This window comes from Cibotium barometz, chromosome 42, assembly GCF_041138505.1.
Source record: "Cibotium barometz isolate CiBa-2024 chromosome 42, ASM4113850v1, whole genome shotgun sequence".
Lineage (NCBI taxonomy): Eukaryota > Viridiplantae > Streptophyta > Polypodiopsida > Cyatheales > Cibotiaceae > Cibotium > Cibotium barometz.
This window is the reverse complement of record NC_141087.1, coordinates 16,232,176-16,256,684: the sequence shown is the minus strand read 5'-3', so window position 1 is coordinate 16,256,684 and position 24,509 is coordinate 16,232,176. Positions and strand designations below refer to the sequence as shown.

Sequence of the window (24,509 nt, the reverse complement as noted above, 5' to 3'; positions counted from 1 at the left end):
ATAGAGCACAGTATGTCGCCTAATCACGCTAGTGCCAGAGCAGAGTTCTGGACCCAAGTTACGGATGCATTGCTAGAGGCCGCACATTGGTGTGTCGGGGGAGACTTCAACATAGGACCCGGCCGATAGGGTGGGAGGCAGTCATGTTACAGTGCACGGCACGGAGCTTGCAGCTTGGGACCGGTTTTGCATGTCACTGAGGATCACTGATGCATGGCAGCATGGGGCCTTCTCCTACTCTCAGGACAGCCTCAGTTTCTCTCGGTCGCATCGCCGGCAGGGAGGGACTAATCTATCACGAATCGATCGCTTTTATGTGGGCGACTGGTTAGGGGAGCGAGGGGGCTCCGTCGGCATTCTCGTTGGCACCTCATTTTCAGATCATGCGCCAGTTATCCTGACATTGGAGGAGGGGACACGGGAGCCCAGCTTGCAGTTGAGGATCCCAGAGAGGGTACTTACAGATCCCAGTCTCGCTGAGGACATTGAGAGGATCTGGCATGATAGTCAGTGCTCTGACCAGGATGCAGCAGGCCAGTGCGCCCAGGGACTCATCGAGCTTAGCTCTTTTCTGCACGCTGCAGCTTTGACACGACTGGGAGAGATTCCCGAGCGGGAGCATCGGCTGAGACGCAGCCTTGCTTCGCTACAGCGCCTTCAAGAGCAGCAGCCTGCATGTGAGTGGTTGGCGTCACAGCTGAGCCAGGCACACCAGGAGGTTAGAGAGGCAGAGGAGCAGAGACATGAGTTTTACTATCGTCGTCAGGCCTCTCAGTGGACGCAACTTGGTGATAGAGTGACTGGGGAGTTTTTTGAGATCACTGGACCCCGCCATGCTCGGACAGGAGTCCGTCAGCTTGGTAGACCGGATGGATCGGTAGCTATTGAGCCCGGGGAGATCAGAGCCATTGCCACTGCATTTTATAGAGACCTGCTTTCAGCGGAGCCAACCACTGAGGACAGAGATGCTTGCAGACAGACTGTGTGGGCCCATGTGCAGAGGAGGGTCATAGATCGTATGCGTACAGTTCTTGGTGCGCCTCTTTCCGAGATTGAGCTTGCCGAGGCCTTGAGGGTCCTGCCGCGACATAGTTGCCCAGGGGAGGACGGACTGACGCCGGCCTTTTTTATGTGCTATTGGGACCTTTTGGGGCCAGGCCTTCGCAAGGGCTTTCAGTATGTTTTGGACACTGGGGTGATGCCACAGAGCTTTTCAGAGGGCTTGATCTTTCTTATCCCCAAGGGGGAGGGAGTATCAGATGATATTCGGCATTGGAGGCCTATTACGATTCTCAACACTGTCTACAAGGTCATGGCAAAGGCCTTGAGTTTGAGGATCCATCCCTTTTTGGGGGAGTTGATTCATGCTACCCAGACAGGATTCGTCAAGGAGCGCAGTATCCTTGACAACATCTTTACTTTCTGGGAGGCGACGGCCCGAGCCAGATTTCTTTGCGAGGACTTGGTCGTGATGCTTCTCGATTTTGAGAAGGCATACGATATAGTTGATTGGGGTTTCTTAGAGGGCACTATGCTTCGCCTGGGCTTTGAGCCAGGATGGATCAGAGGGGTCGCGGCTTTATACTCCACAGCTCGTAGCCAAGTGTTGATTGAAGGAGGATGGGGGCCGAGTTTTGAGCTGACCAGATCAGTCCGACAGGGGTGTCCCCTCGCCCCTTTTCTTTTTCTCTTCTTTGCGGAGGCTATGAGCATGTATTTGACGGCAGAGGAGGTTGGTTTGAGAGGACTCCAGCTCCCAGTCCGGGGGGAGGACCTGCTTGATGCTGAGTTTGCAGACGACACGGGCTTATTTTTGCATGGCCAAGAGGCCAATCTCCTTCGGGCAGAGCAGTCACTCCAAGTTTTTAGTGCAGCTTTGGGAGCATTGATCAATTGGCGTAAGACAGTGGCCTTTTGGATCAGTAGTGCTCCCACTCTGGCATGGAGCCCGGACCCCGGTTTTAGATGGATTCCTCCTGGCACAGCAATGCGGTATTTGGGATGCCAGATTGGACTGGATTTGTCACCTGAGCAGTAGATTGCCCCGCTTCTTCTGAGCATTCGGAAGAAGCTTTTGTATTGGAGTACAGCTCGACTATCCTTGGCTGGGAGGTGGTGGTGGCAAATCAGGTGCTGCTAGCGACCATGTGGTACATTACGTCTTGCTGGATCTTCTCGAGCTCTTGCATCAGCCGAGTACAGAGGCTGATCAGGAACTTTCTTTGGTCTGGGCGGGATGGTCAGCCAACCCGGGCAAAGGTTGCATGGGCAGTTATTACACTTCCGCTGGCTCAGGGAGGCTTGGGCATTATAGATCCAGTCGATCAGAGTAGAGCCTTATTGGGGAAGCTTATTGTTCGGGGGCTGCTTCCAGGCGGCGCTGAGCCTTGGAAAGAGCTTCTCTTGCAGCGGCTGCAGGCTCGGGCTCCCCCAGCAGGGGGCACTTGGGCACCAGAGATTCGCTGGATCTTCATAGAGATGAGGAGGACAGGCCTCAGTAGAGGATGGGAGGACAGATTTGCTTTGAGTATCCTGAGAGCTTGGGAGCTGCTGAGACCGGGGCTCTCTCAGCGACCTCCTTCTTGTGTGGAGGAGCGTGCCAGACAGCCGCTCATCTGGAGCCCAGCGGTTCGCACAGAGCAGGGTCATATGCTGGGTTCTCGGCCTCATCTAGCCTGGGAACCTTTAGCGGCAGGCCCAGCACGCAGTTTTGGAGACTGGCAGGCCTTCTGCAGTCTCCCACCAGAGGAGATCCAAGTGGAGAGGCTGAGTCACTTCAGAGGCGGGATGATTATGAGGGATGATATTCAGGAGGCACTCACAGAGGAGTGGTTCACGCCTTTCGAGCCAGTGGCCCCACGGTGGATGGGAGCCTTTACTCAGTTGGAGATCCTGATTGCTGTCAGAGCTTGCACTAAGGATGGCAGATGCCTCTACTATGAGATTCAGGATGAGGGCAGACTCCAGAGAGTGGAGGTGGAGTCGCCTTTGGTTGCAGAGTGCACCTTTCAGAGAATTCGGGTAGTGGCCGCCGCTTCTCGAAAGTGGCATATTGACCCCAACCCTGCTGATGTGCTCTCAGATTGGCGCATATGGGCATATGCAGCGCGCCCCTTGGCCCGGTTACAGTGGGACCCTGGGGAGTACGAGTGGCATGATCCTTATGCATCCCTTGCGGCCACAAAGATCACCTTTTTCCAGTATACTGTTCGGCTGGGGAGGCATATTTTGACGGCGAGGAGGATGGTCTCTCCAGCTGCAGCGGGGCATTGGCGGCTACAGGGACTCTCACAGGAGTTCCTGGAGGATTTCTGGGCTCGGCTCTGGCTACTCGACAGGCCCGCAGGATCTCGACTTTCCAGTGGCTGGTCGCCCACAGGGGCTCAGCAGTTGGCACCTGGCTTGTTTACAGCGGTCTTCCGACGGCCTGCATCCGATGCGGCCACCCTATGGAGACAGAGACATTGCCTTTGGGATTGCCCTCAGGCGCAGCAAATTTGGCTGCGGATGCTGCGGATTCTGGCCCCCCTCTCTCCAGAGGGTATGTTTACGTGGGGTGCCGCTGCTTGGTCGACTTTGACAGGGCCTGCTATGGGCTATGAGATGGAGCAGGACAGTCAAGCCATCAGATTCATTAGGGGCTAGCCTCGCCTGGTTCCGGCACCGGATTTCTCGACCGCCAGCTGGACACAGGAGAGGGATTTACGATGGGAGCTTCTCAGCAGTCTCACCATCTGGTTCACCTAGAGGGCCCGGTGTTTCACGGCCTTCGAGGGGAGACTGGAGCCGCCAGCAGAGACTGTTCGAGGGATCTGGCAGGAGTTGATCCACACCTTGCGAGGACAGTATGACCGCATCCGGGGCGACTCAGACGAGGCGATCTTGCGGCGCCAGGCCTTTCACACCACCTGGCGCAGCGGCCCTTTCTACACCTTACACACGGGATCCCCCCGTTGGCATTACAGGCCACCTGTTTGGCTATCCCCCCCCCTATTGTATGATTTAGCCCCTCAGTCCTTAGTACTGATGCTTGTATCTTGTAGCACCTAGGGAGAGTCTCCCGGGCTGCCTTGCTGTAGTCACTGCTCTGTTTCCCTTATGAGCAGGAGAGATCTTTTGTAGCCCTACGGGCGTTTTTTATATAACTAATGAAAGGATCTTTTCTCGGAAAAAAAAAGAATACCAACTGTTGGGGACTGTTTTGGAGGCTTCCATCGCGAAGAAATACTGAAGGCAAGGGTATTTAATCATTTATTATGATTTCTAGCCATTGTACTTGTTGCACCAACATTTTGTACTTGCTGTACTTGCTGTACCAGCCACCGTACCGACTGTACCAGCCACTATACCTGCTGTACTAGTCAGTGTACTTGTTGTACCAGCATTTGTACTTGCTGTACCTGTTGTACCAACCACCATACCAGCTGTACCAGCCATTGTACCTGCTGTACCGGCTAAATGGAGAGTTGTACTTGCTGTACCAGCTCTATTGCATGAAGACCCGTGGTTTTTGGGGAAGAATCAGTACCCACACGGAGGTATATAGATTATATTGTTGGCTCGGCATTTCTACAGCCTATGTTCCGGCTTGGTAGCCTTGTGTTGGGCTGTGTTATGGCATTTGTATAGGGATAATCCGGCATCTCCCGTGGGGAGAGTAAGGCCCTCAAAGCTTGTACATGGTATTATTCTCCTTGGGTAATAAAATACTCCAAGGGGAGGGGGGGGGAGGGGGGTCGGCCCATTCCGGCCTCTATGCGGTGTCACACGTGCAAGCTCCATTTTCAGCATTTGTGGATGTTTTGTCCAGCTTTATGTTTTATGCAAAGTGATGATGGATATGTGTCAAGACTGTGGCCATGTTAAAATGTTTTAATATGCATTGATGGTATCAACAAGTGTGTCAAAGGCCCTAGTCCCCCAGGCACCCGCCCCGAGTTTCATTGGTATCAGAGCATAGGCTTTCTTGGAAGCGGAGGCTTCCTTCTATCAATAAGAAAGAGAAAAGATCTCGAGTGGGGACCACACTTACCATCATTGCTATTAAGCATGGCTAGCCACTTCAGAGCCTATGAAGCAAGAGCATGAGCAATAGACAGCTTGGTCTAAGGATTTATGAATTCACAAAATTTATCTTGAAAGTATGGAGTTGGCTTTATGTGCACACGTTTAGCACTCTTTCCATATGGATATTGTGGATTATATTATCAAGCTTATAGGCAAGCTATATGGAGATATATCTCAGGATATCTGAAGGATATGGTGATGAGATATTTCTTTTGGCTTCATGACCAACCTGGCAAAGAAAAGCTAAGGATACTTTGAGTTTGCAAAGTTAGTGCTTTTGCTATGAAGTGTTTTTGATGTTCACTAACCCTTGTATAGCTATGCAAGGAGAAAGGTGTTGTTGTTTACCTTGAGATGGTTTCACGGAAACATTGTTTATGGCTCCCTTTAATGGGATGAATTCTTTTCATGGCTTCCTTTATTGGGATGGATTATATCTATGGAGATTTCTTTCTTGGACGAGATTTATATAGATATTGGGCTTCACAAGCAATTTCTATGGACGAATCTGTCCGAGTTTATAGAGAATAAATCTTTGGATATCTCATGGATATGATGCTTTTATAGATAAAGTCCACCTCTACTCCAAGGTGTGTGGTTAGCACAAATTTAGGAGAGTTGCTATTTTTGGTCCGACTCCGATGGAAATTCTGTTCGCGTCATTACATCTAGAATTGAGCAGATACCAAGAGTTGGCAAAGTGCCTATGACAGAATGTCCACCAGTTGGGATATTTTTAGAGGTAAAGATTATGGAAGGACCCATCTCTTAGATTGGGACATGTGGCAAGAAAGTGGACCAAAGTGAGACAAGTGGCCTGACACTTGTTAGAAAAAGGATCAAAGTGAGACAAGTGGCCTCACACTTGTCACTTCAGCTATTGTGTGGCTCTCCACTTGTCATCATAACCTTCTCTCGCCATTTTAGCTCATGGGAGGCCCAAATCTATAAATTGGAGCCCTCTCTCTTCATTAAGGGAGGCTTTCTTGCTGCACACTAGCCTCTACCACCGTTGAAGGCTGCCCTAATGATGGCTACTCTCTTTCTCTCTCTCTTGAGAGCTGCCCATGAAGAATACCAACTGTTGGGGACTGTTTTGGAGGCTTCCATCGCGAAGAAATACTGAAGGCAAGGGTATTTAATCATTTATTATGATTTCTAGCCATTGTACTTGTTTCACCAGCATTTGTACTTGCTGTACTTGCTGTACCAGCCACCGTACCGGCTGTACCAACCACTATACCTGCTGTACTAGTCAGTGTACTTGTTGTACCAGCATTTGTACTTGCTGTACCTACTGTACCAGCCACCGTACCGGCTGTACCAGCCACTGTACCTGCTGTACCAGCCATTGTACCTGCTGTACCGGCTGAGTGGAGAGTTGTACTTGCTGTACCAGCTCTATTGCATGAAGACCCGTGGTTTTTGGGGAAGAATCAGTACCCACATGGAGGTATATAGATTATATTGTTGGCTCGGCATTTCTACAGCCTATGTTCCGGCTTGGTAGCCTTGTGTTGGGCTGTGTTATGGCATTTCTATAGGGATAATCAAGCATCTCCCGTGGGGAGAGTAAGGCCCTCAAAGCTTGTACATGATATTATTCTCCTTGGGTAATAAAATACTCCAAGCGGGGGGGTCGGCCCATTCCGGCCTCTATGCAGTGTCACACGTGCAAGCTCCATTTTCAGCATTTGTGGATATTTTGTCCAGCTTTATGTTTTATGCAAAGTGATGATGGATATGTGTTAAGACTGTGGCCATGTTAAAATGTTTTAATACGCATTGATGGTATCAACAAGTGTGTCAAAGGTCCTAGTCCCCCAGGCACCCGCCGCGAGTTTCATGTGGTCCAAGTATGGTGGGTGGATCGGCCCTCAAAGTGTTGCTATGGAAGAAGTCGGTGAGAGCTCTCTGTGCTCGCCCTTGACCAAGTATAGATGATTTGGATCTCACTAAGGACTCCCTATGTCTGCGAAGCTCTAGAAGAAAAAGTCCTTGATCCAAGAAGTCCATGATCCTGGAAAGTAGTCCAAACCCAACTTTGTCTCAGGCTCTGTGTGACAGTGCTAGCATATCCTATCCTCTGGTGCGGCCGCCCTGGGCCCATATCTGGCAATCTCCACTCTCAGCTGGTGGGAAGAGGTGCGGATCTAGCCAATCACACATCTCACCCCAAAATATAGGTGTGTCTCCATGTAGCGTGGACAGATGATGAAACCATCCTTTGTCAGGCATAGGAGGTGATCTCTATAGAAGGCCATCTTCGTCCCCAGTGGACGACTAGGTAAACTCCATGTCCTCTGAGTATCCAGTCTAACAATGTCCTTCCTGATAATCCCATTCCGCTCTGTGCAGCTGACAGCAAATGATGGGGCCTCTAAGCTGTACTGGAACAGGGGGCCTCCATCTGCATACCGTGCATGCCAAACCAAGTGCCTACCTATGCATACCAGCACTCTGTGTCTCCCTCGAGTGTCAGCTATCTCAAGGACTCCAGGGCTAGCCGAGGGTATCTATCCAGTGGAAGTTCCCATAGCCTGTGCCAATATGTCACAATCTGGAATAGAGCCTCTGTCATTATCGGTGCAGCCCCCATCTCTGCCCGCACAATCTCATGTGGCACTGATGGTTTACTCCTAATCATGCGCGAGATCATCCCACTAGGGGCCTCTCCATCGACTTCCACCCATAATATACCTCCTCTATATCTGTCTCGGCCGGCTCCCTCCTCTGTCTCCTCCTGTGGTATAAGCTGGGACCCCAAATGGGCACCATACAGTAGTGCATGTGTAACTAGAGTATCAAATAGCCAAAGCTTTGTCCTCATCTCCTGAAACTGTATCTGTGAGCATTGCCTCTCTAGCGAGCCAAGGTCTACATATCCCGTCGTCAATCTAGCTTCAACCGCCTTCCACATCGAGAACTGAGGTCCAGCAAAAGTGATCCCAAGGTATACATACAAAGTAACATGCTCTACAGGCTCTCCACTCTATGTAAACTGTTCTGCAAATCTGCCTATCCACTGTGGGGAGGTGTTAAAGATCATGACCTTGGTCTTTCCAAGGTTCACAGTGAGGTCCCGGTCCTTGCAAAAGGCCCATAATGCATGCAAATGCCTCTACAGCCCCTCTGGTGAATTAGAAATAAGAACAATATCATCTACATACAAGAGCCTTGAGGATCAGTATCAGGATCCTACTAAATGTGCTCCTGGTCCTCCATGTCTGTCTGTAATCCGAGATCCCGTCAATGTATAGACCAAATAGAGTAGGAGACAAGGGGCAGCCCTCATTCACCCCGATAGTGCTGTATATGATCTCTGAGTCACCTCCTGGATCTTGTACTTTGCTTGTGACTAACTCATAGAGTGTAATGATCCCCCAATGCATCTCTGTTGGCACTCCCATATCCTGTAGTCTCCTTATCAGTCTGGCATGTGGGACGGTATCAAAAGCTTTGCAGAAATCCACAAAGCAGCAGTATATCCGATGCCCGTGAGCTCTCCCCTCCTCAATGATTGTAACACGCGGAAGCTCTAGGAGTCTTCTTTCAGCCCTAAACACTCCTGAAAAACCATCTGATGCAAGACGCAAATATGGAGAGAGAGAGAGAGAGAGAGAGAGAGAGAGAGAGAGAGAGAGATGCTAGAAATTCAGTATATTTATATAGTACAAAAAGGGTACTCTACAGCCCTAGGCTGTCTTCATGAAAGGGTGATACACACCAAAATCCTGGTCCCTACTTGGACCCCTAAAGACCCAATCCCTAGAGGATTGAATGAGTACAATGATGAGCTACCTTGCCTATTTATAGGCCTTTTATTTCCTTAGAGAACTGGCCGAATGCTGGTCGGCCAGCAGTCCTGGCTTTAAATCCATAAAACGCAGCGCCGCCTCTAGTTGGTCTAGCCGCCTCTGGTTGGTCAGCCACCTCTGGTCTGGTCCAGCCGCCCACCTTCTGTAAGCAGCCGACAGCTCATGGGTTCCTTCCTGGTTCAGCCGACAGCGCATCATCCATGCCCTGGCTCCACGTCCAAGCTACTACCTCATCTGCACCCTGATGCTCCTAAAGTCTGGTTCATACTCTTTATCTGGCTACCTCTTCTGGACCAGCACCTGAGAATGTCCATGGCATCTTTTATGCACATGACATCCCCCTCTGCTAAACTTGATGACGGGATTCCAAACTGTTCTTGGATGACTGTCATCATCCCAATCTTTTCCTCTGTCATTCATCCATCCCTGGCAAACCGTTTTTCTCTAAACGCCCGGTCCGGTCTCCAAAACCACTCTATCTCACAATAAGATCTATGCATCTGTTCCATCTAGTCCACCATCCATTCTTGCCTGGACTCTGAACACCGTCTTGGTCTTCATTCCTGAGAAATGAGTCTGGCACTCACATCACCCTTGGAGGATAAACCTCCCTTGGGACCGTTGCCCGAGAACCTATCTGGCTCACAAGATTGCCATCCCCTCTGGCTTTGTGGAACACCACCAACAAACCTCCTAGGAGCTCTTCCCGATTCTGTGTTCCTTGCCTTGGGCTTCGTATCCGGGTACTTTCCTGTACCTTAGACCTGTACACCATCATATGGGACTGATTCAGTGTTTAGCTTTGCTGAGCCTGATGCTCTGATACCACTGTAACACGCGGAAGCTTTGGGAGTCTTCTTTCAGCCCTAAACACTCCTGGAAAACCATCTGAAAACGCAGATATGGGGAGAGAGAGAGAGAGAGAGAGAGAGAGAGAGAGAGAGAGAGAGAGAGATGAAATGAAATGAAATGTAAATGAAATGTTATATTAACGTCTTCAAAAGGCCAAAGTGACCTATGAGACCAAAGTTACAACCATGTGACATCTGATACACTGTTTGGAAAAGAAAAGAGATAGCCCCACAATACATCAGTAGGCGGGAAGCTAATGCTACTAGTCAAAACGGGGTACATGAGTACATGGATACCTGAATACATAAATATGGGGGAGTACAAAAGTGACAATGAGTACAACAATATATGGCTAGAGTCGTAATCATCCTAGGAGCTCTAGCATGGGTCTCCACCGGATGGCCTAGATATCTGCCATAGTGAGATGCCTGGTCGAACGAGCCCGATGCCTCGCAATGATGCTCTGAATCCTCCGGTGTAGGCACCGTCTCCGATGTGAGAATCCGTGAACCCTCGGGCGTCTAGATCTGCCCAACTGGATAGCTCTCTCAACTAGAGTCCCACAGGGTGCCCAGTGCTGGGCTGTCGGCTCCGTGTCCTCCCGGGTAGTTCCTCTAAAGAAGTCAGTAATCTGTCTCTGTGTGGACTCCCTGCCAGTCGGGCGTCTGCTCCTAATAATGGACTCTCTGAGCCTGCGGATCTCCAAGAGATAAAAACCCAAGCATCGCTGATCACAATAGTCCATGACTCTAGCCAGTGGTCCAAATCCCTCTCTGAAAAGGCAATGGTAGTGCCCTCGAATCTCATAATATGCTGTGCAACGACAGATGTAGTGCTCCTCCGTCTCTGGCTCTATCCAACAAATCTGACAAATCCTGTCCCCTGGAGGTATGCCTCTAAATCTGCCTGTCTCTGTCTCTAACTGATGTGAAGAGGTGCGGATCTGCCCAATGGCGCACCTCAATCCATGAGACAGATGGGTATCCATGTAGCTCGGTCCAAGTATAAAGCCATCCTCAGTGGTGCGAAGAAGATGGTCTCTATAGAAAGCCATCTTCGTCCCCAACTCCTGTGAGGGCTCTAACCATGTCCTCCTAGTGTCCAACTGAATGAGGTCCTGTCTGATGACTACTAATCTCAGAATGTGTCAAGGTGAGAGAGGGTGCCTCGAGAGAGTACTGGAAGGGTAGAAGTCTATCTAAACTGAACCCGTGGAGGTCAAACTAGGATGCTATCTGCGCATACCAACATGAAGTGTCTCCCTCCATGGCTAGCTGATGAGAGGACTCTAAAGCAAGTCGTGCATACCGGTGTCGGGGAAGCTCCCAGGTGCTATGAATGAAGGACACTGATCTGGCAAGAGCCTGGACTACGATCGGTGGTGCTCCCATCCCGGCTCTAATAATCTCATGGGGTATCGAGGCCTTGGCCCGAATCATCCTGGAGATCATGGACACAAGTGGTCTCTCCATCGATCTCCATCCATCGTATGTGCATCCTGATCGACTGTGACGATCTAGGCTAGGCCCCCAGATCTGTACTCCATATAGCATAGCCAATGTGACCAGCGTGTCAAAAAGCCACAGCTTGGTGCGTGGCTCTTGAAACTGTACCTGTGAGCACATCCTCTCTAGACCTCCTAGTGCTGCATATCCTCTAGTCAATCTGGCAAATTCATTATATTGATATAGTACAAAAAGGGTACTCTGCTAGGCTGTCTTCATAAAAGGGTGATACACACCAAAATCCTGGTCCCTACTTGGATCCCTAAAGACCCAATCCCTAGAGGATTGAATGAGTACAATGATGAGCTACCTTGCCTATTTATAGGCCTTTTATTTCCTTAGAGAACTGGCCGAATGCTGGTCGGCCAGCAGTCCTGGCTTTAAATCCATAAAACGCAGCGCCGCCTCTAGTTGGTCCAGCCGCCTCTGGTTAGTTAGCCGCCTCTGTTCTGGTCCAGCCGCCCACCTTCTGTAAGCAGCCGATAACTCATGGGTTCCATCCTGGTTCAGACGACAACGCATCATCCATGCCCTGGCTCCACGTCCAAGCTACTACCTCATCTGCACCCTGATGCTCCTAAAGTCTGGTTCATACTCTTTATCTGGCTACCTCTTCTGGATCAGCACCTGAGAATGTCCATGGCATCTTTTATGCACATGACATCCCCCTCTGCTAAACTTGATGACGGGATTCCAAACTGTTCTTGGATGACTGTCATCATCCCAATCTTTTCTCGAAGTCCCTCTATCATCCATCCATCCCTTGCAAACCCTTTTTCTCTGAACGCCCGGTCCGGTCTCCAAAACCACTCTATCTCACAATAAGATCTATGCATTTGTTCCATCTAGTCCACCATCCATTCCTGCTTGGACTCTGAACACCGTCTTGGTCTTCATTCCTGAGAAATGAGTCTGGGACTCACATCACCCTTGGAGGATAAACCTCCCTTGGGACCGTTGCCCGAGAACCTATCTGGCTCACAGGACTGCCATCCCCTTCCCGATTCTGTGTTCCTTGCCTTGGGCTTCGTATCCATGTACTTTCCTGTACCTTGGACCTGTACACCATCATATGGGACTGATTCAGTGTTTAGCTTTGCTGAGACTGATGCTCTGATACCACTGTAACACGCAGACGCTCTGGGAGTCTTCTTTCAGCCCTAAACACTCCTGGAAAACCATCTCTGATGCAAAACGCAGATATGGAGAGAGAGTAGACAGAGAGAGATACTGGAAATTCAGTACATTTATATAGTACAAAAAGGATACTCTACTACAGCCCTAGACTGTCTTCATAAAAGGGTGATAAACACCAAAATCCTGGTCCCTACTTGGACCCCTAAAGACCCAATCCCTAGAGGATTGAATGAGTACAATGATGAGCTACCTTGCCTATTTATAGGCCTTTTATTTCCTTGGAGAACTGGCCGACTGATGGTCGGCGAGCAGTCCTGGCTTTAAATCCATAAAACGTAGCGCCGCCTCTAGTTGGTCCAACCGCCTCTGGTTGGTCAGCCGCCTCTGTTCTGGTCCAGCCGCCCACCTTCTGTAAGCAGCCGACAGCTCATGGGTTCCTTCCTGGTTCCCCCGACAGCGCATCATCCATGCCCTCACTCCACGTCCAAGCTACTACCTCATCTGCACCCTGATGCTCCTAAAGTCTGGTTCATACTCTTTATCTGGCTACCTCTTCTGGACCAGCACCTGAGAATGTCCATGGCATCTTTTATGCACATGACAATGATCCCCTGTAGTGTAAAGATATGATCTAGTGTAGAGTGTCCTCTCGTGAAGCCTGCCTACCCCAATGCTCTGAGTCTCTACTCCTTGGACCATCTACTAAGCTCATGCTCCCAAAATCGAACCATAAATCTTGGCCAAGGTGTGACCAATCATGATAGTCCTGTAGTTGTTGGGGTCCATGGGGTCACTTGCTTTCAAGATAGGTACAATAGTATTCGATGACCAGCTGGGTGGGGGGAAGCCCTCACGTAGAGCCCTATTAAACATGCGAACCAGTAAAGGGGCTAGCGTGTCCCTAGCATGAGAGAGATGCTCAGTGAGGAGTCCATCATGATCTTGTTCTCTCCCAATCTGCATCTTGTCAATAACATCTCTCACCATGCTCATGTGAAAGAAGGAAGAGTGTGGGGAACGAGGTTTGGGTGGATGGGGGAGAGGTGGCTGCTCGATGGCATGGTAGAGAGAGGTGGCATAGGTGTGCCAGGTGAAGTAATCGAAGTCGGCAAGCGATGATCCTAGAAGATATTCCATGCCTCCTTACAGTCCTTCCCAAGAAATAGTTGGTATAGCTCTTGCTCAAGCCTGGCTAGGTAGGCTCTCTTCTTCCTCCGTGTGAGACGTCAAAAGATCACTCGCGCCTGCTGGTGAGTGGTGGTTCCTAGTGCCACCTCCCGATGTAGACAGGCTCAGGTATCCTCATCGTACCAACTATTCTGTGAGAGAGTCCCTCCTGGTGATGTAGGGTTGGCTCTAGAGTGCGGGAAGATGGCAGCAGATGTCTTAAGGATGGCTACGAGTTGTGTGGTAAGGTCATCAAGTGGGATGTGGGGGTCGGTCGAGGTCCGAGAGGATGCGGTAGACGTGATCAGAATAGATGGAAGAGGTCTCTCTGGTGAAGTGGTATCTCGGGCAAAGCAAGTGGTTGGGTGGTGTATTGACATGTGAGGGAGAAGGCCAAGTATGCATGGTCGGCTGCAACACCGATGGGGCGAGGCAAGATGGTAAACTCCAAAATGAGTGGGATCAGAGAGAGGGATCCCATTAGATAGTCCACTGTACTGGCTCCATGTCCGAAGGGGAGATGAAGGAGTTGGATCCAGGCCATCTGGCTAGGCCATTATAAATGGCTAGCCTATGAGCCCTGCCGAGGGCTAAGAGATACTCTCGATAGTCTATGCGGGGTACTATATCCCGTAATGTCCACTCCACATCTGTACCCAACGTGTCAAGCTCCTGGTACACAGGATCATCTATCTCAAAGAAGAGTACCTGAGCACATGCAGTGCGGGCATTGAAGTCTCTAGCCAGGAGGATGTCCCCTAGACTAGAAAACTTCATAATGTCATCATAAAGGGGCAAGTACGCGGACTCTCCATGGGTGGCATATTTAGAAGTGGAGGGTGCAAAAAGTAGCACAATGCAAGGTAGATGTCCCGAGGCCTCTCTGTCTAGATCCTCACCCACAAAAACCGTGCAGCCTCATCCCGCCCGACCACCTGTATCACATGCTGAAGCTCCTCCCTGTATAGTAAAACCATCCCTCCCGACCCCGGGGTACCCCCTGCTGTGCGTGGGTGTGGGCGGTGAACAGACTCCCATCTGTATCCTCTCACCTCTCGAAGCCGACTCCCCTGGCATTAGCTTGACCATGTTAGCCATCCTAAACTACCCCCCTTACTCAAAATAGGAATGGGGTCGGGGAACGGGGACGGAAAAGATTAAGAATGGCCATTCCTTGTGACTATAGAGTGACATGGGACGGGAATGGGAACGGGAAGATGTTGCCATCCCCAACATTCCCGAGTCTAAAAATGCCCATTCCCTGTGACTATGGATAAATTGAAGTATTGGAGTCTTTTATAACACATGGCGATAACAAACACGTATAATCATGTTTCGGGGGACATCACGGGCAAAAAACCCTTATTGACACTCTTTTAACACGTAGAATGCCCATCAGTATCTATCTCTGAAAGAGATAGATCAAAGAATGTGGCAGTGAAGCATTTTTCAGGTGCTAGAGTAGAGGTTTCATGCATCTTCAAACTCTTCATCTTCATTTTCAGCCGGCAGGTTGCCATGATTCTTATCTTGTTCCTTTGTCGTTCTTTTGAAGCAACGGTCTTCTCTATGACCTAACTTCTTGTAGAAGGTGCACTTGACAGCTTTCCCTCTGTTCCTGCCCTTTTGTTTTGTGAAGAAACCCTTCTCTAAGTCAATGCTAGTAGTAGCTTGCTCTTGAAGCCTTCTATCCTCATCGATGAGGATGGCCACCATGTTTTCACACAACATCTCACCCGAAGAGTGGATGGAACTTCTATGAACCTTTCAATCTCTTCTAGGCTAGAGAAGAGTATCGCCTTTCTGTTATCTTCGACAATGTTGGCTTTTAGGGCAACCAGTTAATGCAACAGAGAATCTACAGTGCTAATGTTCTCTTGAAGACATTCCACAGCCCATCCTGCATCAGTAATAATTTGATCTTCGTTTGCCATGTGGGGAAGTTATTCTCGCTGAATCTTTCTAGGGCTAGGCTACCTCTGTTTGACTCCATCATGCTTTACTTTGAATTTTAAAAAGCCCCAACTTTTCAAGTTTGGGGAAGCTTTAATGTTGATGCAAAGAGAGCTGATTTTCAGAAAAGCCCTAATTTTTGTGAAATGCAAGAGTGTTAATTCTGTGAAAATACAAAAATGCCCCGATTACCATTTGATGTCATGGGCAGATGCAGGATGGAAGCAAGTTGGATGATGCCCAAAGGAGTAGATGGCGAGCAGTGAATGGCAGAAATGAAAGCAAGCGCAGGAGAATGCTCAGGGGGGCTGCAACGAGCACTGCCCTGGGTACACTGGCGAGCAACGGCTGATGTGCAAAGGTGACGAGCTTATCATGGTGGCAACTGCAGCTGCACAAGGTAGTACAGCTCCACAATTGCTCGTAGCAGCATAAATATAATGGGGGCAGCTGACATGCAAAAGAGAAGTGTGTGGCTGCATGAGTAGCAAGGCGCCACTGTCAGCAGATCGAAGTGACGAGTAGCTCCAAGCGCAGAGTCGGCGATAATCAGGCTCTGATACCACTTAATGGTTTAGGAATAGACAGGTGAGCTGAACTAGGGTGGTTGATACAAAGCCATGCTAGTGATAGAAAGAGAAAGAGACAATACTCAAGAGAGAGATATGTTTTCACGACTCAATGTGATTGATTGCTGTGATGAATGGAATCTTTGCCAAGTACAATGCTTTTATCTTAGAGGCTCCTTTGAGTGATATCATAGCTTATGTCAAACACGTATATAATATCTAGATATTATTCTAACCACTCTAAGAGTGGATTCACACACTCTTAGTACTTACTATCAAAGATTTGCAAGACATTTATTCCATGAGAGTCCCCGGCAAAGAGCAAATGGAGCGAATTTTGGCACACATAACAGAGGGAGCCAAGCATGTGCATCAAAGAGAACTAGCTTGGGACAATTTTTGACATATATAAATTTGAAGCGGCCAAAACAGCCCCTGCAGAAATCTAAGGGTTTAGCAAGGACACACCCAGTTTGATAGTGCAGATGTGCATGAAAAACAGTAATTTATGCTATTTGGTTGGTCATGGACTGGCTGACCACTGAGTAGGGGAAGCTTGCCTAGGAAAAGGGCATCCCACCCAACAAGAAAAAACCAGACCTGCACACATCCATCCATTGACATTTATGCATGTAATATGATGGAGAACTGGAAAGCTTGCACACCAAGGACCAACCACTATTGACCATTGAACAAAGGGAGCTCATATCCTGAACCTTGGAGGAAAGTGCAACCATTAAGTTCATTTCCAGAACCTTGCATGATAGACACGAATGTTATTTACAAAAAGGAATGCAACACAAGCCGCCATAAACAAGCATTGCTGGAACACATGCATATACATACATACATACACACACATAAATTAATACATGGGGAGAGAGATGCAATATACTAACCAGTGTGGGGTTAAGCAGAATGCGGTGCCATAGGCAGTCCCTCCTGTTTAAGCTGAAGTTTTTGAATGAAGCTCAAAATTTGCTGGAGAGAGCGTCTCTCTCTCTCTCACACACACACACACGCGCGCGCGCGCGCACACTCTCTCTCTCTCTCTCACACACGCACACACACTCTCTCTCTCTCCCTCACACACACACACACATTCTCTCTCTCTCTCTCTCTCTCTCTCTCTCACACACACACACACGCTCTCTCTCTCTCTCTCTCTCTCTCGCGCGCGCGCACACACACACACACACACACGCACGCCCGCCCCCGCGCGCGCACACACCTCACTACTGACTGCACTTGTTTTCCTGCTGAGCTTGCCTGTTGGGGTCGCTTCCACATGGTAGATACTCCATTTTTATAGGTGGTTCTACAGAGAGTCAAGCATGAGTTCTACATCCGCCGCCCTGCACAATCTCCACAGCTCGACGGGGCGCTTTTTGTCCTCGCAGTTACCGACAGCTGGCCCCTCACTACTGGCTCTGCCCGTAGCTTCTTAAAATTCGAATCACATTCAAATATAAATTGTAAGGGTGTGCAACAATGTAAATCCATATCCATTCATTTTTAAAAACTCATTTATATGGAATTTTAGAACCAAGAAATTGCTATGTTTAATCAATGCTTTTAGTAGAACCAAGAAATTACAGTCCCACATTTTTTTTATTAGACTTGAAATTGTAGGAAAATTGCGTATTTACATCCAGCTTGTGCATAACACACACACACTACCACCGGGTCAAGGGTTAAGGTGTACACATCCATCTGCACTAGCGAGGCTCGAACCCAGTACCACTAGGATATCACTCTGCCTCTTTAACCACTAGACTACAACCATGGGTGTACAATCCCACTTTTTTGTTTTTTGTACAAATCAATATTTTAATTAGAACCAAGAAATTACAAAGCACTCTGCCTCTTTAACCACTAGACTACAACCGTGGGTGTACAATCCCACTTTTTTGTTTTTTGTACAAATCAATGTTTTAATTAGAACCAAGAAATTACAATCCACTTTTATTTTTTGCTTTTGTACAAAGCAATATAGTTTAGTTCCTGAATATTTTGCTAGATTCCATTGTCGTCATCATCACACTCTAAATCAACAAGTTCTATGGTCTCTCCTTTCCTTGTCAACAGTTTTGCGCGTGAATATTTTGCTCAAATCCATGGTCATCGTCATCACATTAAATTATAAGTTTTGTTGGGTCCTTTCATGGTCTATGAACTACTTCTTCAATGTCGTTGGATTTTCTTCTTCAATTTTGTTAGTTTTCCACATGTTAATAAACTAACCTACTCTTTGGGGGTGGTGTACCATAATTTAGAGGGGGAGAGAGAGAGAGAGAGAGAGAGAGAGAAGAAGAATATGTTGAAGAAGAAGTAGAAGAAGAAGAAGAAGAAATGCATGCTACTAGGAGAGAGGGAGGCGAGGAGAGAGAAATCCCTTCCCAGTTATGAAATTCACTCGCTAGAAAGACGCATTCATCTTTAAACTTTTAAGGTTAGAGTAGATTTGTATAAAGTTTTGGTGTGTTTAATGCCATCACTCTAGTTCAATATAAAGTTTTGGTGTGTTTGATGCCATCACTCTAGTTAAACATACTTCACTTTTTCATTTTGTACTTTTCTCAACCTTATGTCGTCAATGTTTGGATGCTCACAAAGTGAAAGAAGTCATGTAATTTCACATGCTTTACACCTTCATATTATACTTTATTGCAACCTTATTTCCTTTTCTTGCACGTTCATTTACAAAAAGATGTCGATTTACATTTTATGCAAAATTTCCATTTATGCTAGTAGGCCTAAATTATATGAGGCATTCTACATGATCTTTAAAATTTTACTATAGCTTACAAAGATTCATTTTGGTCATCTAAAGGTGCACATGTTTGAAACTTTATGCTTGTACTTTTACTCAACCCATTCTTTTTGCTCCTTGCATTGTTCACATGCAAAAGAGAAGTTGAATAGCCTTTACACTTATTTTCTAATTTTTGTCTCTTTGATATTACATCATTGGTGAAACACCAATTTTTAAAAAAATCCACAAATGGAAAAAAATCCACAAATGGGTCATTCAAAATGACAATCATGCATGTTTCTTTATAAAGAATTACATATCACTTCCTTTTGTGCCTTTTTTAGGGAAAAACTTTTGCTAAGTACAATGGAAAGTTTCATATCTGTATGGCTTATAATTCTATGGCTAAAAGGCACGTGAGAATGGACCAGAGCTAAAACAGCACCACCATGCTAGATATATCTATTTCCACAACCACTATGTGGCTAGAAGGATCTCTACAAGTGCTACAACTACAGAGAGAGTGAGGCTACCAATGCTGAGGCATCATCTTCTTCTGTTGATATACAGAGTCAAAGACATTAAAGAAGAGTGATAATACATTGAAGGTGGAGATTGTTGACTCCTAAGTCCTTTCAATTTAGATAAATTAAGATTTAAATATTTTCTATTAGTCTTTCAATACCTCTAAAGACTAGGACAGATTCATGACATTTGTACTAAAGACTATTAGAGTTTGGACTCAATGTTAGCACATACGCAACATGTTATCAGTTTTTTCACATATTTTTCATGTGTTCGAAGTATGAACTTTGCCTTTCTTTTTATATAAGTTTGTGAAATGTTTTGTGTCATGATTCATTGACATTTGTGGACATTTAACCCTCCTCCCTATTTAAACGTTTTGCATCGTATGATACAATGTATGTTTTTTTAACATTGGACCATAGTTGCCAAGGTTATCTATAACAAGGAGAACCTATTTTGGAATTGCATTAACCATAATCAAGTTTAAAGGCACTTAATCATAATATAAACACAACCATAAAGGAGAAATCGCATAGCACACCACACTAGGATTTGAAGATGGCTAACGCCCCAAGTTACTTGCTTCTAAGTACAATATCACAGGTGCTCGAGGATTCACCACTAACTTGCACTTGATTACTCCAAGTACATCCAAAGCGACAAGGCCAAAAGAGACTCTTATTAACCAAGAGCCTAGTTGTCTTCTCTCAAAGCTTTCCAGCAACACTTACTTCCATGAGGTCATTTGTTAAAATACCTCTTAGATCTCACACAACACTGGCTCTATTTGGTGTTTTGCAAATGTCCATGGAGCTTTGTGGCCATGTCAAAATTGACACCAAGTATCTATTTCTAGCCTAAAACACTTGTAAGCCTAAATATCCAACCTTGTGAAGCAGCCCCACTAATAAAAAAAGCTCTTAAATAATCACGACTAGCCTTAGAAAAACCTTGTATGAAGTTAACCTCAATCACCTTGCTCGAAAACAACTTTAGATGAGTTTATTTTTCACACATAAGGCCACATATGTGATCCACCATCCTTGGGACATGCTAAATTGTTAATGGCCATCCTTGCTGTAGGATTCTTCATGCATCACAAATCAACTTTTCCTCTACCTTCTACTGGGCGCCCATTATTTTCAGCCCTAGGTCTCTTCTTATTAGTCATAACATGTATGGAGACGCCCATTATTCTCTCTCTTCATGATTTTCACCAGTAACTTCTCTTTTCTTCTCTCTCATCCTAGCTTTCCATTGCTAGGCTTAAAAAGCTTAAAGCTTTTATATCATAAGCTTTAAAAGCTTTAATATTTAAAAGTTTGTCTTTTCTTTTCTTTCCTTTTTTTTGATCAATAATAATTTTCTTTCTTTTTTTGGATCAATAATAATTATATATATTACCTCAAAAACTGTTTGAAGAAAAGTTTGCCGTTTCTTCTCTCTCCTTGCCTTGTTACACTGGCTAGTTTTAGCAAACTTTTCTGTAAAAGCTTTAAAGCCTTTGTAATATTAAAGCTTAAAGCTTTTACAATAATGCTTGATAATCAAAAGCTTACAAGCTTCAACATTTACTTCAAAAGCCTTAGCGCTTTTCTTTAAAACCTTTATATTATAAAAGTTTTAAAAGCTTTGAAAGCTTTTAAGCTTTCAAAAGCCTAATTAGACTCTTCAAAATTTATTAAAGCTTCAAAGCTTTTAAAAAGGGTCTTTAGCTTTTCTCTAGAAAGTTTGGTCGAGCTTTTGATATATATAAGCTTTAAAAGTAGTAACAGTTTTTAATCTTTCAAAGTTATAAAGCTTTAAACCCTTATAAACTCAAAAGCTACATAGCCTTGAATTTTAAAAGCTTTTAACCTTAAGCTTCAAAGCTTATAAGTATTAAAAGCTTTAAAAAATGCTATATCTTAAACCTATAAAAGCTTTATATTTTAAACCTATTGTTATGCTTGACCACACCTCCAAGAGGGAACTCTACACATTCACCTAATGGATGAGCAATGAAACACAACCGTCGTGGGGTACTTACCAATGCTTCGAGCTCGTGTCTCTTGAAGCCTCAAAGCTTTTAACCTTAAGCTTCAAAGCTTATAAGTATTAAAAGCTTTAAAAAATGCTATATCTTAAACCTATAAAAGCTTTATATTTTAAACCTATTGTTATGCTTGACCACACCTCCAAGAGGGAACTCTACACATTCACCTAATGGATGAGCAATGAAACACAACCGTCGTGGGGTACTTACCAATGCTTCGAGCTCGTGTCTCTTGAATCCTCCAAGCTCACATATATGCTCCAAACTCCAAGCTCCACCTTCACTCTGTCACCGTGGAGTTACTCACACCATCACATAGGCCAATCACACTCTCTCTCTCACCATCACATAGGCCAATCACACTCTCTCTCACTCTCTCATACAAGCATAAACACACAAGCATGAAAGAGGCACAATGCTAGAATGCTCTCACTCCTCACTCTCTCACAAGTACAAGAGAAGAGCTCTCAATAACATAAAGGGGATTGTATCCTTTCATTATGAGAAAATACCTTATATACAATTGGCTTTTATTCACACTTGGGCACCCAAAACTTACTAACTAGGCCTTGGGTGGCCAATGTCTCATAATGTACAACCTTTATAGTGCCTTTACATGACACTTATTAATGTCCTCAATTGAGGATCATGGTGTTAATCCAAATGGGATTAACATTCCCGCTATCTTGAAGTAGGTTCTGTATCCTCAGAACCTGTTTACCGAGGTCTGAAGCCCTGGTCACCAAATTCGTGGTGGACGATAGAAGTTGCGGCGAGACTGAAGTTTTCTAAGTGTGCGTCGGAATGCCGAGTGGGACTTCCAGAACCCGGTGTCGATCATGTCTTCAAATGTTATATGCATATAACCTGGAAGACATCTTAGACAATGGTAATATAGCATTATACCTCTATTTGATGGCCCTTGGTTCATGTCGAACTGTAGATGCTGAGTCTCATAGCCATCATAAGGTTCTCTAGGTTGGTCTATCAGGAACCACTAATAACTTCATGAACCTAACACTGGGGGCTACAATTGTAAGATCTGGGATTTTTTGCCAACCTCTGATCCAATTGAGCAATTGTTGTCTTTGTGCGCTTGAATACTAGCAAATGTTGCTAGGTTAAATATTGGAAAATTGTAGCAGATATGAGAATCCCTTTCTTTTGCAGCTTGAAACTCTAGCAGTGTCCACCTCCTCTTGATAGGCATGTAGAGTGGATCCACTCATAATGTTGGCGGTGCACTCATGTAAATGCTACTGTATTCAGTTACTGTTAAAAATTCCTTTCTCCACGAAGGTTGCATTCCAAAATCCTGCAGTTGTGGTGCCTCTTCAGTCATGTGGATGGTGGTGTATCCACCTCTGGATGTTTCCTCCTCCATCTTCTGTAACAATAACTGATCATGAAAGTGACCAGGCGAATTTCCAACAAGTCTAGGGTTTGCCATCCTTGTGTGTTTTGCAACATTGGCCCATAATATTCCCTCTCCATCCAATGGCAGTAATTCCTCTAATTTTGGACGAGTGGCTCGGAGAGGGTATGGCACATAATGTTGCTGTGTGGGTGCACACGAGTGCCTTGAACATAAGCTCTGGCTTTAACATTGGATTGCCTTGTTGTATGCACTCTTCATATTCTGCGGCACTGTCATCACGAAATCCAAAACATTATTGTTAGTGTAAGGTGTAACATTATCACCTAGAGAGGCAGATTACGTACCTCTTGAGGTTGCCTTGGTGGAGATGGAACAGGTGCCAATATCTCCTCGGGGGTGAGAGTGTTAGTGGGAAATTCTAATTTTGGTGGGGAGAAGGAAGAGTAGATGCATCTAGCTTGTGAAGAAGTAGTAGGAGGCGTGCTTGGATAGGGATCAAGAAGCCTACTGGCAATATTAGTATACACAGGGTATGTGTTTTTGAAAAAAGAAGATGGACCCTCATCCTCACCGTGACCTGAACTAGAGGGTGGGTGGCTAGGTTTATGAGCTTGGAAAAAGGTTTGAATTTCTTGGATTTCTTCGTTATCTACATCTACGTAATTTATGTGAGTTGCATCAAAATTATTGCTCACGTTGGTAAGCATAGCTTCTAAATGCTTATGGATATTAGTATATAGCTTAAGGATGCCCATTTGGGTGATATAAGGTAGATCCACAAAGATTTAAATGTTGGTGAGTATTATATACTTCTAACCACCTGTGATTACCCATTGATAAGTATTAGCCACAACCTCGTAGTTCGTTGGTGTTGCTGGTATGTCATCTGGAACAAATAGGTCGAGTTTGTCGACCCTGTTGTCCAAAATTTTTGAATTTTGTAAGACACGACACCAACTACAGGTTGAGGACTTTTCTCTGGTACTTCTAAGCATTTTTTGGTGAAATCTCTTTAATTCTAATTCGGAGATTTTGAATGTTCCTTCCACCCAATTAAATATTTTTGTTGTGGTGTCTGGTTGTGTATTGCTTATACTGGGGACACCCTTGCTTTTTCCTTCAGACATATTGTTCAATTTTGTATTTACTGTGGGTATTGTTGTTGCTTGAGTCATTCTCAACTCAAGTTGCTGAATTTGCTTCCTTCTCTACACAGGTGCAGGTGTAGGGTATTGTTGTTGCTTAAGTCATTCTCAACTCAGGTTGTGAATTTGCTTCCTTCTCTACACAAGTGCAGGTGTAGGGTTTGTCCTTTTGGGGAGTTTATGCTGAAATCTCTTATCCTCTTTTGTATATTGATTCAAACCTGTTGTGGCATCTATCATAGATTTTCTTTTGGGTAGCCATATTGTTGTATTGCCTTGATAGTAGCCTTGTGCTCGCAGTAGGTCCTTTCGGTTCCATTGTTAACGGCAGTCATCATGAGGCTTCTGCAAGTTCTTGACCTTCTGCCACTTTGTAGGTGGTGTCAATGGTTGACTTTTGAACTGGGTTCTCTCATGAGAACATTCATCATTCATTTGGTTAATCCCTCTCAGGTTGAACCTTTGGGTAAATCTTGGGTACCCATTTATATGTACTCTTGTATGTTGGGCTTTGTGTGGGCAATTTGAACACGGTGGGTGTAGATTCTGTTTTCTGAAGTACGGCTTCTGCAGCGATTCGTTTTCCTTGATTTACTGAGG

At 46.0% G+C, this 24,509-nt stretch overlaps 1 protein-coding gene across 5 annotated transcripts in view; it reads right to left on the bottom strand.

The window, feature by feature from the left end:
* The window catches only part of LOC147614215 (B3 domain-containing protein Os07g0679700-like), a 93,008-nt gene extending 75,525 nt beyond the window's left edge, over positions 1-17,483 (bottom strand). For 2 of the 5 annotated variants that reach the window (XR_015263090.1, XM_086780760.1), the window contains exons 1-2: positions 17,300-17,482; positions 16,968-17,019 (exon numbers count right to left, since the gene is read on the bottom strand). Coding sequence is in view for 4 of the 5 variants with exons in the window: in XM_086780760.1 (XP_086636886.1) it covers positions 16,968-17,019; positions 17,300-17,358 (111 nt within the window). In the remaining variant the exon portion in view is untranslated. Of the gene's footprint in view, positions 1-16,967; positions 17,020-17,299 lie in introns of all 5 variants that reach the window. The other 3 variants (XM_086780758.1, XM_086780759.1, XM_086780761.1) reach the window with 3 other exon arrangements.
* Between the last annotated feature and the right edge of the window lie 7,026 nt (positions 17,484-24,509).